The 15,469-nt window shown below is 46.7% G+C and overlaps 4 protein-coding genes and 1 non-coding gene across 5 annotated transcripts; 3 read left to right on the forward strand and 2 right to left on the reverse strand.

Annotated features, from left to right (window-relative positions):
• Positions 1–64: 64 nt before the first annotated feature.
• On the reverse strand, positions 65–2,516 carry LOC131282875 (zinc finger protein 808-like). The gene is made up of 2 exons (XM_058312418.1): positions 2,419–2,516; positions 65–2,349 (listed from the first exon to the last, which is right to left on the reverse strand). Exons 1-2 carry the CDS (start codon positions 2,448–2,450, stop codon positions 120–122), a joined length of 2,262 nt encoding a protein of 753 aa, XP_058168401.1. The 5' UTR covers positions 2,451–2,516; the 3' UTR covers positions 65–119.
• Positions 2,517–3,146: 630 nt separating this feature from the next.
• On the forward strand, positions 3,147–5,730 carry LOC131282433 (SUMO-activating enzyme subunit 2). Its single transcript, XM_058311906.1, has 5 exons — positions 3,147–3,471; positions 3,557–3,711; positions 3,781–4,068; positions 4,141–4,664; positions 4,739–5,730. Exons 1-5 carry the CDS (start codon positions 3,328–3,330, stop codon positions 5,599–5,601), a joined length of 1,974 nt encoding a protein of 657 aa, XP_058167889.1. The 5' UTR covers positions 3,147–3,327; the 3' UTR covers positions 5,602–5,730.
• A 78-nt stretch (positions 5,731–5,808) lies between these two features.
• LOC131289918 (histone H5-like) lies at positions 5,809–6,754 on the reverse strand. The gene has a single exon (XM_058319265.1). It carries the CDS (start codon positions 6,701–6,703, stop codon positions 5,936–5,938), a length of 768 nt encoding a protein of 255 aa, XP_058175248.1. The 5' UTR covers positions 6,704–6,754; the 3' UTR covers positions 5,809–5,935.
• A 476-nt stretch (positions 6,755–7,230) lies between these two features.
• LOC131292995 (dyslexia-associated protein KIAA0319-like protein) lies at positions 7,231–12,327 on the forward strand. Its single transcript, XM_058321078.1, has 7 exons — positions 7,231–7,678; positions 7,756–9,653; positions 9,728–10,027; positions 10,092–10,397; positions 10,465–10,699; positions 10,773–10,940; positions 11,753–12,327. Exons 1-7 carry the CDS (start codon positions 7,495–7,497, stop codon positions 11,950–11,952), a joined length of 3,291 nt encoding a protein of 1,096 aa, XP_058177061.1. The 5' UTR covers positions 7,231–7,494; the 3' UTR covers positions 11,953–12,327.
• Positions 11,507–11,626, forward strand: LOC131283267 (U5 spliceosomal RNA). Its single transcript, XR_009188757.1, has one exon. It is a non-coding gene; the product is annotated as a U5 spliceosomal RNA (small nuclear RNA).
• Positions 12,328–15,469: the final 3,142 nt, after the last annotated feature.

The raw sequence follows: 15,469 nt of genomic DNA on the forward strand, positions 1-15,469 counted from the left end.
CAACAAGGTCATTTACGCCAAGAAGAAGAAGACAAATACGAACAAAAAAAGTGGATGAAAAATATAGCTCAACCGGCCACCGGCACTTGGCGAATGGGGGAGGGAGAAAGACCTTTGGCCTACAACTCGATACCGTGGGATCGCTTCAAGTGTGCCTCGAGGGCGCTCTTATAGTCGTACTGCTTGAAGCACCGGTCGCACGCGAACGCCCGGACCGTTTCGTGAGATTTCAGGTGGCGCTTAAAGTTGCCCTTCGTCGAGAACACCTTCGCACAGATCTCGCACGTGTACGACTCCAGTTCGCGCGGCGAGTGTGTGCGGGAGTGCGAGTACAGTTCGCGCTTGTCGTGAAACTCCACCCGGCAGTGAAAGCAGTAGAATGGCACCCGCGATGTGTGATAGTGGAAGTGGTTCTGAAACTGTTCGAAGGAGGGCAGCGTCCGGTGGCAAATGTTGCACACCGTTTCGCGCCGATCCTCTTCGGCATCGTACGTGGTGATGTTGATATCGAATTCTTCCCCGCGGGCCCGTTCGCATTTGGTGCAATCGGGTCGCGCACAAAGATGCGTACGGTGGTGTTCGCGTAGTGCCGACTGATCGTCGAACCGTTTGAAGCACAGTGGACACCGGAACCCTCCGTCCACCTGGCCGTTGGCGGGATTTTCCGACTGTTCGAGCGCTTTCATGTTCACGAGAAAATCCGTTGTTCCGAGAGCCACGTGCTCGGCCTCGTGTTGCTCCAACGGTTCTTCCTCGGTGAACGTCTCCGGGCAGTAGTTGCACGAGAAGTGCAGCACGTTCACATCCAACGACGCATCATGCACGCCCATGTGAACTTCGAGCGCGCGCTTATAATAAAACCGACGATCGCACACGGTACATTTGAATTTGTTGCGACCCTGGGAACCGGTCCCACCGGATGTCGCACCGGATCCTTCGGCCCCCGAACCCGACGGTTCCTTTTTCGGTTCCTTCTTCGGCCGAGGTAGATGCACCTTAAACATGTGCTCCTTATGGCTTGCCTTGTAGCAGAACACCTTATCGCAGAGGGTGCACGCGATCGTGTGCTCTTCCTGTAGCTTCTCGTGATATTGCAGCTGGCACTTTTGATTGAACGTCTTGTGGCACCGGTCACACTTGAACGAGTTGGCTGCGATATGGGCCGCCTTTTCGTGCGTGCTCACCGTACTCTTGTGATTAAAGCGCTTTTCACAGTACGAACACTTGTATGGTTTTTCGCCCGTATGCAACCGCATATGTATGGCCAGGCGCTCCTCATTGTCCAGCACCTTGCTGCACCGATCGCACTTCAGTGCCTTCTTTACCTTTTCGTGGATGCGCGAATGCACGATCAGGTTCGACTGGTGATTAAAGCACTTTTGGCACACCTTACACTGGTACGGCTTTTCCCCAGTGTGTAGCCGCCGGTGGACCTGCAATTTATCATCCGAAGCGAACACCTTACCGCACTCCACGCACGAAAAGCTATTGTCCACCCCATTCTCGCCGTGCACCTTCTCGTGGCAGATAAGTGTGCTCTTGGTGCGAAAGATCTTATCACACATGCGACACTTGAAGACCTGCTCCTCGTACACCAGGTGCGTCTTGGTGTGTTTCTCTAGCTTCGATTTCGTGTCAAACGTCTTCGGGCAGGAATCGCAACTAAAACGCGTTACTTGCGAAACGACAGGGGCCGGTGCCGGTGGGGTGTCCACGGCCGTTGGAGTGTAACTGGCAGCTGGAACCGCAGGAGGAAATGTTTCTTCCTTCATTATTTGCAACGGAACCACCGGTTGCCGGTGTACTATGTACGCTTGTGGTTCGATGGAAGACGATCCAACGCTGGACGCATTGGAGTGGTCAGGAAACTCGTGAAAGCTCGTCGCATGCTGATGTTGCTGCTGCGTAACAACCTGCACCTGTTGCTGTTGGGGTTGTACGTGCGATGGCACTGACGAAAGATGTTGTTGCTGATGATGGTGCTGTTGTTGTTGTGGAGGTGGATGTTGTTGCTGCTGCTGTTGATGCTGTAAATGGTGATGGTGTGGATGCTGCATAAACTGCTGATGCGGATGGTGCTGCATATAGGCATTGGACATTAACTGCAGGTCAAACGGTTTCGGTCGGTAGAACAGCGGCTTTTCCGGATCCACCGAAACGCCATGGTTCACATAATGCTGGTTTTGGCTGTAATTTACAGGCGGCGTAGGGGTTTCTCCGAGAGTTCCTACACCAACGGAAGACTCTTGTTTGATCAGCGCGGGATTAGGGACCTTAAGGAACGTCGGTGTTGCGGCACTTGGCTGAAAGAACCCGGAGCTCCCGGGAATGGGCTGCGACACCCCGGCACTGTAAATAAAAGTAAATACTCGATAGAATTGTCGTTGGCTCGAATTAATTCAAACAATTAACACTCACTACAGCTTGTTGTTGTATGCATTGTAGTCCATTGTCACCGCCAGAAACCGAAACCGGCGTTCTCGTGTCCGTAGGTGATTTGTTTATGTGACAATGCGCTACCGACGCATTGCAATGCAAACCTTTCGAGCTATCGAACCATTTGACTAAAATAACAATTCTGCAGAGCGTTGTTGCATCCGTTTTGTATCTTATTTTTCTTCTGTGATGATGATTTCCAGCACGGCTTTTCAATACAACTTTCTTTGCAGGCTACCCAGGAGATTTAATTGATTAGGGATCGGGTGCTCATGCCATGTGTTCTAATTTTTTAGGTTTATTTCTAACTTTTTGAGGAAAGAACTGCCTTTTTCTACTGATCGACTGTTTACGTTTTTGTGTTTGGTCTATTTGTCAGTGTTTAGCTGGTACCTGCTGTTTATAATTATTGGTTCAGGAGCTATCAACAACTGTTCACAAATCATTTTTACTTTAACAAAATTCAGTCAATTTGTTGTTTAACGCCAGTCTGAGTAGAAGGTATGAATATGGTGCTATAGCTTTGGTTTTTTGTTTTATTACCAGTAATCCCGAAACAGCGAATTATCGAATCATACAAAAAGTTAACGAAGAACACGAATGTCAAAACTTCCGTCATATTTCTACAAATTGTCAAAATGCCCGAGATGTCTTGACCTGCATTTAGTTAGTCTGTGGTTGATACAAACGCAGCAAAATTGTGGTGTCGTTGTTTTATATTGTATTTTCAAAATAAGGCTGCAAAATTTGATCCAAAAGACATCATTCCATAATTTATTTACTACCGTTAGCAATCGTTGTGTGTTACTTGCATAGTTTTCCTCTCATATTTGCCGGGTGCCTGCCTGCAAACTACTTGCCAATTCCTGGTAAACGACACCGGGTAAAAATATGGCGGCCCAGCTAGACGGTGTTCTCGAGAAAGATCTGCAGGAGAAAATAAAAAACTCCAAAGTGCTAGTGGTCGGTGCAGGGGGTATCGGATGCGAGGTGTTGAAAAATCTCGTTCTTACAGGATTTCTTGACATTGAAATCGTAAGTATTGGCCCCCGGGTACCGGAAGGCGACGCCGTTAACCTAACCTTACAATCGCTTTTTGTCCCTGTTCTCATTTATCCAGATCGATTTGGATACGATCGATGTGAGCAATTTGAATCGTCAATTCCTGTTCCACAAGGAACATGTCGGAAAGTCAAAGGCAGAAGTTGCTCGCGACAGTGCGCTCAGCTTTAACCCGAATGCGAAGATCAAAGCATACCATGACAGCATTACTAGGTGAGTTTGCCGCCTCTGAATGTGGTGTATAAAAACAACATTAATCTGTTTATTTTCTTTCTATCGCAGCAACAATTATGGTGTTAACTTTTTCCAACAATTTACACTGGTATTGAATGCGCTTGATAATAGGGCGGCCCGCAACCATGTCAACCGTATGTGCTTGACTTCTGGGATTCCACTGATCGAGTCCGGTACGGCCGGGTACAGCGGACAGGCAGAGCTCATCAAGCGCGGGTTAACTCAGTGCTACGAATGTAAGCCAGTACCGGGTCAGAAATCGTACCCGGGATGCACAATTCGCAATACACCATCCGAACCGATTCACTGCATTGTGTGGGCGAAGCATTTGTTCAAGTAAGACTACATTTAGCTGCTAAGCTTAGTTGAATGTGCCATCTAACTTGCTGTATTCTTTTCATCTTACAGTCAGCTATTTGGTGAAACTAATGACGATGAAGATGTTTCACCGGATACAGCCGATCCGGAGGCGGGAGCGGAGGTCGGAGAAGCCGCACTCGCTAAGGATGCCAACGAGAAGGGCAATGTGGATCGAATCAGCACACGGGTGTGGGCCAAGCAGTGCGATTTCGATGCGGAGAAAATTTACAACAAACTTTTCTTCGAAGACATCAAGTATCTGCTGAGTATGTCGAATCTCTGGAAGAATCGAGTCCCACCAAACCCGATCAAATGGGACGCGATCGTGGAGGAAGGCGAAGAGATTACCGATGCTGTCGCACGGGACCAAAAGGTTCTCACCCACTCGCAGTCGGCCAAGGTGTTCGCTGAGAGCATTAAATCACTGAAGGAGTCGTTCACAAAGCTCCCGGAAGGCGACTATCTCGTCTGGGACAAGGACGACAAGCATGCGATGGATTTCGTGGCGGCGTGTGCTAACATTCGGGCTCAAATATTTGCCATTCCTCGTAAGAGTCGATTTGAGATCAAATGTAAGTATATTCAATCCACTTTGGGTGTTTAAAATGTGAATGCTATTGATTCTTTTTTTCTATTTTCCCTGTAGCAATGGCAGGAAACATTATCCCTGCGATCGCGACCACAAACGCCATGACCGCTGGTCTCGTTGTAATGCAAGCGTTCGGCGTACTGAAGGAGCAATATGAAAAGTGCTTCCATATCTACGTGCGCCTGGTAACGAACCCGCGGAAACAATTCATCATACGGGACAAGGTGCTTATTCCACCGAACCCCAAATGTTACGTGTGTTCCGCCAAGCCGGAGGTGGTACTGAAGGTCGACACGAAGAACGTTACCGTGCGCGAGCTACGCGACGACATTCTGATCAAGGCACTGAACATGGTCAGTCCCGATGTCACACTGGACGGCACGAGCACGATTGTGATCTCGTCCGAAGAAGGTGAAACAGACTGCAACGATGACAAGAAGCTGGTGGAGCTGAACATCGTCGATGGATGTGTGCTGAAGGCTGACGATTTCCTGCAAAATTACGAGCTGTCCATCACAATTTTGCATAAAGATCCTGGTCGGGAGGAAGCCGCTTTCGAGATCATTGCCGATCCGAGCTCTCTGAAGCCGAAAGAAGCAGAACCTTCGAAGGATGCCGAAATGGATGATGCACAGCCATCGACCTCCAGCGGACAAAATGGATCTTCAACCAATGGCAAGAAAGCGCGCTATGATGAAGATGTCAGTGGAGAGGTGTTGGTTGTCCCCGATGACGATGAAATGCCGTCAACTTCCAAGGCAGGCACATCCGGTTCGGGAGCGGCTGGTAGCAGTAGCAGTGGGTCGGGTGTAGAAAAACGCAAACACGTTGAAGATGATGATGAGCCTGCTAGCAAAAAGGTGAAAGTATCCTCCCAGCAGGACGATTCCGATGACGATCTAATCATCATGGATGATTAATGGTCGCTACTTAAGCTAAGCTAAGTTTTTTTTTTCATTTTTAACAACCATTATAAATGTATCATCAATCTTGAAGTAATGAATCGTGTCCGCATCAATTCTCAAATAAATCGATGTTGTCAAATCTTACTTTTCTTTTTAGTCTACCACTTTCTAGGGTTATTTTTTTAAATGTTCTTTCTGGTTCAAAATGATTAAACAGATGAATACTCATACACATTAATATTACTTTTTAATACATCAGTTTACAAAATTAACATAACATACAAAACAATCAAACATTAAAATCACGACGGAACGAAGTCTAAACCATAAAAAAACATAACGTAAGATGTTACTCTGCTTTGATCATAGGCTTTGTCTTTGGTTTCGCTTTTTGTGCTGGTTTGCTGGTGCTGGGTTTCGGTTCCGGAGCGTTCGTCTGGGTTTTTGATCCTTTCACCTTTCCTTCCTTTGCCTTTGTTTTGGCGCCTTTCACTCGGGGAACAGGATTCGCCGCAATGGACAACCGAACTTTACCGCCCTTGCGATCAATTTTAACTTTTGTAATGGCGGTTTTCTTCGGCTTCGCTGCTTCTTTGGGCTTCACTTTGGATTTTTTACCATCCTTTTCGTTATTGTTCTTATCGGCTTTTTTCTTTTTGGATTTTTTGGCCGCAGTTTTCTCCTTCTGTTTAATCTTTTCCGCTTTGATGGCAAGTTTCTCCGACTTTTTCATGTCCTCAACATGCGCTTTCGATAGCCGAATACTCCCAATTAATCCTTTTCCCGTCACATGCTCGACCACGTTTTTCTGTAGCAGCTTTTCGTAGGCTTTTTTAACGTAAATTTTGATATCACCGTCTATCGTGTACCTGCCTTTAACAAACTTCTGAATCATCGTAAACGACAGACCCTTGCGGTTTGGATCGTTCTCGGTGATGGCCTCCAGCATCATTTGTTCGTACGATTTTTTATTACTTTTCTGCTTCATCGTTGGACCGGCCTGAATTGTTGGAGCCCGTTGAATCGGAGTACTGGTGTCTTTTGGGGTATCACTGCTAAATAAGATCCTCCTGGCGCGTAGCGGTTCATCAATAGACTCTGGTACATGGCCCTCCATTAATTGAACTCGGATAACGATGGACTACGACACAAATGATTGGTGTGATGGCTGAATGCTAACTAAAGAAAAATGGGGGTTTCAAGGCAATGGAGTTCCTAAGGCAAAATGTCCCTACGTTTGAAACAAGGAGGATGGGCAGAGTTGCCAACGTTTGCCAAATCCTTTCGTCTATTATCAGATAAATCCCCAGGTTTAAGGGTTAATCGTATTTGAAACACGTCTTTTCCTTTTGTCTGAGATCCTTTGGATCAGTAAATCATCATGCACTTTACTAAAATATAAAATAATAAATGCAACGAAACGTACCTGGAAAATGATTAAATTTTGCCCCAGAAATTTTGGAAAAATTAAAACTTTATGGTCTTTTGTCTTAACGACTTCTTTTCCGATATCTGCCAGTGCACTGGTTCCTTCAAATGATAACACAACAAATCTTGACAGTGAAAATCTGACATTTGATAGTTCTGTATCGTGCGACCAAGTTTTCAACAAACTTTTATCAATAAAACGATACGAGACTTGCTTGCGCGTAATCGTGGCGCTTCTGGTGAGCACTCTACGATGGTAAATGAGTAAACATAGAGTTTTTGATAAAATGTACCGATACGTTTTACGGCTGGCGCAGTAACGGCAAAGGATTGCATCGATGTACCGAAAAGAAAATACGGCGCAGTGGTAGAGAAAGTGATTTATTTTTACGGTAGAATCTGTTGCGGAGTGCGGGCGAACTGCGGTGGGAAGTGTTGGAGCACGCAGCGTGATAACAGCAACAGCTGAAACAGGTGGCCATGATTTCGTCGAAGGAATGGATTTTCACGGTGCTAGTTGCTGCTAGTAGTGTTCAGCTGGCAGGTTCCGTGCTGGACGGTGAACCGAAGGATAATGCACACGTTTCCGTTGCCACCGAACTTTCCGGTATCGAAAATTGTCCCCGGATGATGCATTATGTGTTTGAGGGTTACGCGCCTATCGGTAAGAGAAAAAGTTGGTACAGGTTGCTCGGGGCATTACTAATTTCATCTCAAACAACCGTGTTTGACTCATTGCAGGAAACACGAACGCAGGCAACTATACGGAAAATTCAAAGGCAACCACACTGGAACCGTGCGTGCGAGACTGCTGCCTGAAGGGGCCGAAATGCAACACGGCATTTATATTCAATCACACCTGCTACCACGTGAAATGTATCAGCAACGAGTTGTGCCTTCCGGCGAAGAAAGAAACCTCGTCTACGTTGCGCATGGTTTTGGTGAATCCGATCGAAGATGGCATCGTGGAGCCGTCGTGGTGGGAGCTGCTGAAGAAAGCGCAGGAGAAACGAATCCTAGCGAGCGGTTTATCGTCCCAGGTGCCGGATCGGGACGATAGGGAGGAAAATCTGCTGGGCAAGCTGAGCGAAATCTATAACCTTGCGAATGGCGTACAGCAGAGGCCACGTGGTGAGGAAAAGTACGTCCTTCCTTCCGCCGAGGACATCTACAGGGGGCCCTACAAGTCACTCGATTATGGAGCAGGCGGAATAGGCACGGCGGGTGGTGTAGGGTACGCTAACAATTACATCCGTGACCAGTACGATGAGGAGGCAGAGGAGAGTAAATTCTACGCGGAAACGAAGGCCCTTGGTTCGATGCGTCCGTGCGATCTAACGCTCGAAGAATCGTGTCCACTCAATGAGGAGTGTGTTCGCGTAGTTCCGAGCCTCCGAAGTGGAATCTGTACCTGCATCGAGGGTTACGAACGAAGCGAGAAAAAACTGTGCCATCCGAAGCAACCGTCGCTCTCTCAGCAGGCCATGGCCATACCCGAAATGCTATCGGCCCAGAAACTTACGATGGTGGGTGGCGGACAACACGGTGAAACAGAGGAACCGCTCCCACCACCGATACTTTCGAGCACGACCAAGGAACTAACAGTTTCGGTTGCCTCGAAAGATGTGCGCCTGCCGACGAATGAAGCTACCCTATCGGCGTACGTGATTCCGGATGAGAAAACAACCGGCGACAAGTACAGCTACCTGTGGACGTTGGTCTCGCAACCGAAGGGAGATAACAATAGCACGATAGCGGACCAGACAAAGTCTATAGCGAAACTTTCCGGTCTGGCGGAGGGTTTGTACCAGTTCAAGGTAACTGTAAGTGGCCAGAACGGTTCGTACGGGGAGGCGTTCATGAACATTACCGTACTGCCGGAGCAGAAAATTAACAAACCCCCGTTGGCCGTTATAACTCCTGCGAACCAACCGGTCCGGTTGCCAAACCATGAAGCCATTCTGGATGGCAGTGCGTCCAGTGATGACGTTAAAATCGTTCGCTGGTTGTGGGAACTCGAGGAGGGTCCGTTGGCGTACAGGTCGGAGCTACCGGAGGTGAATACGTTGCAGCTGAAGAATCTAACCATCCCTGGCAACTACACGTTCAAGTTGACTGTGGTGGACGAACAGGGGCTCAGTAATAGCACCACGGCTATCATACAGGTGCTGAAAGAGATCGACTATCCGCCGGAAGCGAACGCTGGCAAGAACGTCATACTCTACCTACCGAATAACAACGTCACACTGAACGGTTCCCTCAGTAAGGACGACAACGGGATTGTGGCCTGGGAGTGGACAAAGGCAAGCACCAACCAGTCTAAGGCGGTCGATATGCAAAACACCCGGACACCGTTCCTGCAGCTTTCTAACCTGGAGGAAGGGGTGTACGCGTTTGAGCTGAAGGTGACCGACGCAAAGAACCAAAGTAGCACCTCGATGGTGCATGTGTTCGTAAAACCGCCCACTAATCGGCCACCGGTGGCACAGGCCGGCACTAATGGTACCACCATCTATCTGCCCCAAAACTGGGCCACACTGAATGGGAGTGCGTCGAGTGATGATATCAAAATAATTAGCTACTACTGGCGTCAGATTTCCGGACCGAACACGGCACAGATTGCGAACGCGAACGCATCGGTAGGTGGTCTCAGGTCCGTCGGATGTGTGAACCTTACATGATTAAACCTGTTCTTCCCCCTTTTCCCTTCCAGATTGCAAATGCAACCGCTCTAACGATAGGAGACTATCTGTTTGAGCTTGCCGTGTCCGACGAAATGAATAATAACGCCAGCGACCGGGTACGTATCACGGTCGTGCAGGAAAAGAATACGGCACCCGTGGCGAATGCAGGAGGCGATCAAACGATCACGTTGCCCACGAACGTACTCGTGCTGAATGGTAGCCGATCGAGTGACGATCTTGGCGTTGTGCGCTACAGCTGGACACGGGAACCGGGAAGTTTGGCAATCGGCACCATCATCGATGGAAGTGACCAAAAGCCAGTGCTTATGGTACGATCTTTGTTGCCGTTTGTTGTAGTGCGCATTAATATTATTCCTCGCTGCTTGCTTTCAGTTAACGAACATTGTCACGGGAAGGTACGTTTTCAAGCTGACGGTATACGATGGGCAAGGACTTTCGGCAAGCGATACGGTTAGTATCATTGTCCGACCTGATCCCTTGCTGATGAACCTGGTTGAAGTGACCATCACAACCGAAGCGACCGTGTTGACCGCGACCGAGCTGGACTCGATTGAACAAAAGCTGACCCTGCTGATCGGAGACAATCTGGCAAAGCTTCACGTACGAGAGCTCAAGGTGGAACCACGTACGGGTCAGGTTGTGATCGTATTTTACGTTGAGCGAAAGACCGGTCTTGAGGTACGTAAAGGGAAGCTGGGAAAGCAATTGACGTGAAGGGAATGAATGCCATTTGATATTTCCTCAGGAAAAAGAGCAACAGCAGCTCATGCCGGCACTGGAGGCGGAGCGAATATTGAAGGAAAAGTTCTGGCGCGACTATACCATCCTGGGCACCTCGGTCGTTGGCATTCGCACCACCGTCTGCCAGAACGAGTGCTCCGGCCATGGCGTTTGCAATGCGGAAACACGCGAGTGCATCTGTCAGAGCTTCTGGATGCCGGATATTTTCTACTTCTGGGGCATTGCCGAAGCCAATTGTGGTAAGTTGGCAACACCAAAATCGCAATGGATCTGCCGTGAAAGCACTGAAGCACTATTTTTAAAATCTTTCAGATTGGTCAATACTGTACGTGATTGTTGGACTTTTGATCGTGTTTTTCGTGCTGTCCGGCATCTGCTGGGGAATCACATGCCTCTGCCGGCGAACGGCAAAGCCACGTACCAGACCCAAGCCCCAAAAGTATTCGCTATTGCAAACACACGACGAAGAATTACCTTCATGTAAGTATTAAATTTCAGTCATAAAAGTGTGTCTGAATTATTTTGTATTGTATTTTCATTGATATCAATTTTATGTGACTAGTTACAATTTTTAAGGACATTCAATCAGTTTAATTTAATGTTTAGCTAGTATTTGTGCTTATTAATTTTTTAAATTAGTTATTTTAAATTAATTCAAGTAAACTTAAATTACACGAGAATTTGTTGGTAACTTGAAAAAATTCACGTTCCGGTTCATGCTAGCTGATGGGTATGACGCGGAACCCTACAAATGTGTCAATAGTTTCGTTTGACAGCTATTTCAGAAAAAAAACAAGCCGAATGCCGGCTGAAATGAAAATTTTCGATGTGAATTATTCAGCTAAATCATTTATTTCTTGTCTAGAATACAAAGAAAACTAAATTAGCGTGGTCAGATCCTTCTAGTTACATCATATAGTGGGTTCTTGTTAGTTAAAGTTACGATAGTTATACCGAGTTCTTTCGTGGATAGTGCGTGGCAATTACGCATCGCTACAGCAGCATGTTGTCGTTTGGTGGGGTGAGCCGGCTTGGGCGGTTTCTAGTCACTCTGATCTCTCTTCAGTTGTCGAATAAATCTTTCGCCTTTTACTAAAGATTTCCGTGGAGAGGGATACTCTAATGAGTCTAAAGTGAATTTTTGCTCGTCTCGATTCCGCAAGGAGTCGAGCATAATCTAAGATAACAGATGGTATTAAGAGATGGATATTTTCACTAGTTCACTACGTGCCTTTCATGCTTCATGTATGTTCATGTGTTCGTTATCACACTTTCCTTGGATCTACTTTTAGTTAATCGCGCGGGAACAGCAGTTTCCGATACCGAGACGGACTCGGATGTCCTGTTTGAGAGCCGGTCGCGGCACAACGGGCTGCTGCCAGGACGCTCCGGAAACGGGACCATCCCGAACGGTGAACTGCGCAACGGATCCAGCTCCGGTGGCCACCCGAAGTACGGCATGACCCGGCTGGGTCGACGCATAAAGGCGTAAAGCTTGGCACCGACGGCGAACCGGACGGCGTCCCATTCTAGTGCCACCCGGCCGCAGGGCAGGGCAACAACAAGAAACCTAGTCGGAAGAACATTTCTTTAACCTGTAATACATTCCTATACGTGCTTGTCGTGATTTGCTGGAAGTCGATCGTCGCGGTACGATCGAGCTATAATATTATTTATCCTAAACAGTCCTGCGTTCCTTATCTTTAGCTTGCATTAGGTTTTTAAAAAACACGAGATTCGTTCATTCACATTCCTCACACCGAGTAGCAAAAGGAAGTATTGAAGTAACAAATGTGATTCTGATGCCATCGAAGACAGAAAAAGAAAGGATGCAATTAACGATTATATTAAGCAACAAGAGTGGACAAAGAGCACCAAAGGACCCAGAAGTAAGTAGAACCCAAACGTAAACCATCTAACGATAGTTGTCATGAGTTTCATTCAGTTAGTTGAAGTGTAAACATATTGCTTAACGTGTAAACGGTGTTGTTTCTTTCCGGGTTCGGGATGCCTTCTGCATAACTTCCCCACTGAACGGGGAACCACCAAAACCCTATCGCTTTTTGTGGCGTCTCCGGCACAAACATATTCAGTATTCCTTGAACCCCCTTTGGTATGGGGTGGACATGTAATGAAGAGGGGGGAGAACGAGTGCATTAATTTCCTGGCCTACTCCCAAAAACGGTATGATGGGCTGTGATTGGGTCGCGAGTGAAAAGGACTCCGCTCCACAAGCGAGCTCCCTCACTGTGCACAGGACAGGACCAAGTGGGCCCGGACCGGAACAGGAAGGCGGGGTCCCCTTTAAGAGGCAGTATTAACGTATCGGTGCACCGCATGCCAAACGTGTGAAGGCATGCCGGGAGCGACATTTTGTAACGTACTTACAACCGGATATCCGCGTGGGACAAGGATTGAGGGAAATAAAACATGATAAGCAAAGTGAGCGCGCGTTTCGAAATGGAATCATGAGGTAATATCACAATGGCTTTCGTGTGTCCTCTCGAAAAAACAAAACCTTCAAGCAAACAGAAAAACATTCATCAAACATTGAAGAACTGTAAATCGGTCAACAAAAGCTGTCTCTTTTATGCTTCCAAATTTGCCCTACGTATTGGTATTTCTTCAAGTTTATTTCAAAACCATATCGTCGTTGAACCGTCACTAATTATAGCATTTATTACTGGAACGAACTCTACTCAATTAATGTATATGATTTGATCTTGTAACCGTAGACTTTGTGAACGTTTGAATCAATTCAAGCAAACAGGAAGCGAGGAGTGAACCATAAAGGCGACCAGCATCGAAGCGATCGGATTCCGTTCACAACCAATTAGCGATTTTCAAACGGATTCTTGCACGGTGCCAGACGTCCGACCGGTTCAAATGCGATCCGTTTTACACCATTTGTGCATAAAGTGCATATTGGCGATGCCCATGCACGCCATGTTGATTACCGATTATCAATCCGAAGTCCGGCATGTCCGGGTCTAAAGTCGGTCAAGATAATGTAACAAAGGGCAGTAATTAACCGTGACGAATCGGTCCCATCGGAGCACGGTTTTATCTTTTAACATTGGTTTTCCATGAGAACATTGGTTGGTTTTCCATGATCGACTCGGCCTAGAGTTGGTTCTGCTCGATCAGAATGGTTCACGCAGATTAGTGGCAAAGTTTTACAACCCGGTGAATTCGTGTGCGAATGCTAAACAACGAAAATGGAGCAGCGTTTCATGTTTGATGTATCCTTTTCCTGGGTGCGAGAAAGGCAGGACCCGCGACCGGTTTTATGTTACCCAATATTACCTCCTAAATCTGCTCGACCCAAGCGAAAACCGGTCGGCAGTAAACGTGTCCAGTTTTGTTAGAAAAGAAAAGGCATTTGGAAGTAAATTGCTCGCTCGTTTGTTTGTGTGTGTGGCTCCAAACTCGCGTATATTTTTCGGGGGGTGCCTCTTGACCTTCGACAGACACTGGCAACACGATCTTATGCTTCCCTTCCGCCCTTCCCACCGAGGGGTTTGAATTGTATGTCGATCGAGGAGGTTGGCATGCTGCCAGCATACTTTACGCTTTCGTTCACTGTATTCTCTCAACTCATCGTTCGCTCGCCATTTTTAAACCCGTCTTTGTTGTGTTGTGCGACGCTTTGGCACACGAAGATCGTTTGGATGTTTTCCACTTTTTCGAACAGATCAACCGCAGTTTCGATTGCGTCGGATTGACTTCGACGTGGTGTACTGCTCACTCGCACGGAGCCCGATCGTCGTTGTTGTTCTTTTGTCGCATTCCGATGCACGCACGTAAATTACATCATCGTAAAACATCACCACGACTACCAAGCCCTGCACCCCGTGCGTCGTAGTTTTTCGCGCTACGGGGTGAAAGGGGTGGCGGTGTTGGAAGTTGGCCGCGGAATACAGTCATCCATCAAATTTGTGCCGAGGGTTCGGGGGGGGGAAGAATAAAGGAATGGATTGAGATTTTAATGATACAAGACGAACCGAATCCCCCCTTTTACCTACAACATTACGTTTCATTTAAAACTAAAATCTATTCCGATCCCCTGGTTTGTGGCGTATCAATCGTTTAAAAATATTAATCTTAACAAACTTATTTGATAGTGTGTTCCGAACCAGCAAACAACGGAACAAAACAAAAAAAATAGAAACGAACAACATACAAATACTTTTTTACAACATAACGAGAATATCATTTGATTGTGTTACAAAAACAAATGTTCAAATTATACGTCTAAAGGTTTGATTGAATAGTTACGCCACCACACCCACATGTTTTTTACATTTTTCATTATATCTCGCCTAGTTGTAAATTACTCTTCAACTTTTTTCTGTTCATTCTACTTTTTATCCATGTTCTATATTTTTCTGCTTATTTCCTCAATTTTGTTAGGTCTCCTAGTCTTGCACTTTTTCTAATTGAAGATGTTGCACATTTATGTTTTGAGACAAAAAGTTCCGTTCTTTTATCATATCTGTTCGGTTCATTCGAACATCTCATGTGTTGAACATTTTAAGGATGTATTAACTAAACAAACTATAAAGTTTCGTAAACTCGTTCATCTTTCATTTTATTTGAAGTTTCATCTCTAAAAAATCTATTAAATTACCTGAATCCAAAATACCTTAATTATAGTGGAAAATAGAGTCACAAAATGCAGCTTCTCAACCGAATGCCAATACCTTTTCCTTGCGAAGCCGTTCCTCGGAAAACGTTCCTGCTGGAGCTTCGATGTGTGTTAGTTGGTTTATTGTGCCTCCCCTGTGCGGCTCCCCTTCCCGTGCCGCAGCTCAGGCCAAATTTTCCTTCTCTGGAAGCCGCGTAAAGGGGAACGCACAACAAAAAAAGATCTCGCGTCATAACAACGCCACCTCGCGCACTGGGAAAACTCGACGTCGACGAGCCCTTCGCGGCGGTCATCATCGCGTTCATCGTATTTTTCCCCCCACCCCTCTTCCCGCACATTTTTCGATGTCGATGAAAGTCGC

This window comes from Anopheles ziemanni, chromosome 2 (genome assembly GCF_943734765.1).
Source record: "Anopheles ziemanni chromosome 2, idAnoZiCoDA_A2_x.2, whole genome shotgun sequence".
Classification (NCBI taxonomy): Eukaryota; Metazoa; Arthropoda; class Insecta; order Diptera; family Culicidae; genus Anopheles; species Anopheles ziemanni.

Coding starts and splice junctions, on each gene's coding strand:
- LOC131282875 (XM_058312418.1), bottom strand. CDS start 2,450: ATGGACTACAATGCATACAACAACAAGCTGTA. Junction 2,350..2,418: donor GCATACAACAACAAGCTGTA/GTGAGTGTTAAT, acceptor TTTTATTTACAG/TGCCGGGGTGTCGCAGCCCA.
- LOC131282433 (XM_058311906.1), top strand. CDS start 3,328: ATGGCGGCCCAGCTAGACGGTGTTCTCGAGAAAGATCTGCAGGAGAAA. Junction 3,472..3,556: donor GATTTCTTGACATTGAAATC/GTAAGTATTGGC, acceptor TCATTTATCCAG/ATCGATTTGGATACGATCGA. Junction 4,665..4,738: donor GAGTCGATTTGAGATCAAAT/GTAAGTATATTC, acceptor TTTTCCCTGTAG/CAATGGCAGGAAACATTATC.
- LOC131289918 (XM_058319265.1), bottom strand. CDS start 6,703: ATGGAGGGCCATGTACCAGAGTCTATTGATGAACCGCTACGCGCCAGG.
- LOC131292995 (XM_058321078.1), top strand. CDS start 7,495: ATGATTTCGTCGAAGGAATGGATTTTCACGGTGCTAGTTGCTGCTAGT. Junction 9,654..9,727: donor TTGCGAACGCGAACGCATCG/GTAGGTGGTCTC, acceptor TTTCCCTTCCAG/ATTGCAAATGCAACCGCTCT. Junction 10,700..10,772: donor CATTGCCGAAGCCAATTGTG/GTAAGTTGGCAA, acceptor AAAATCTTTCAG/ATTGGTCAATACTGTACGTG.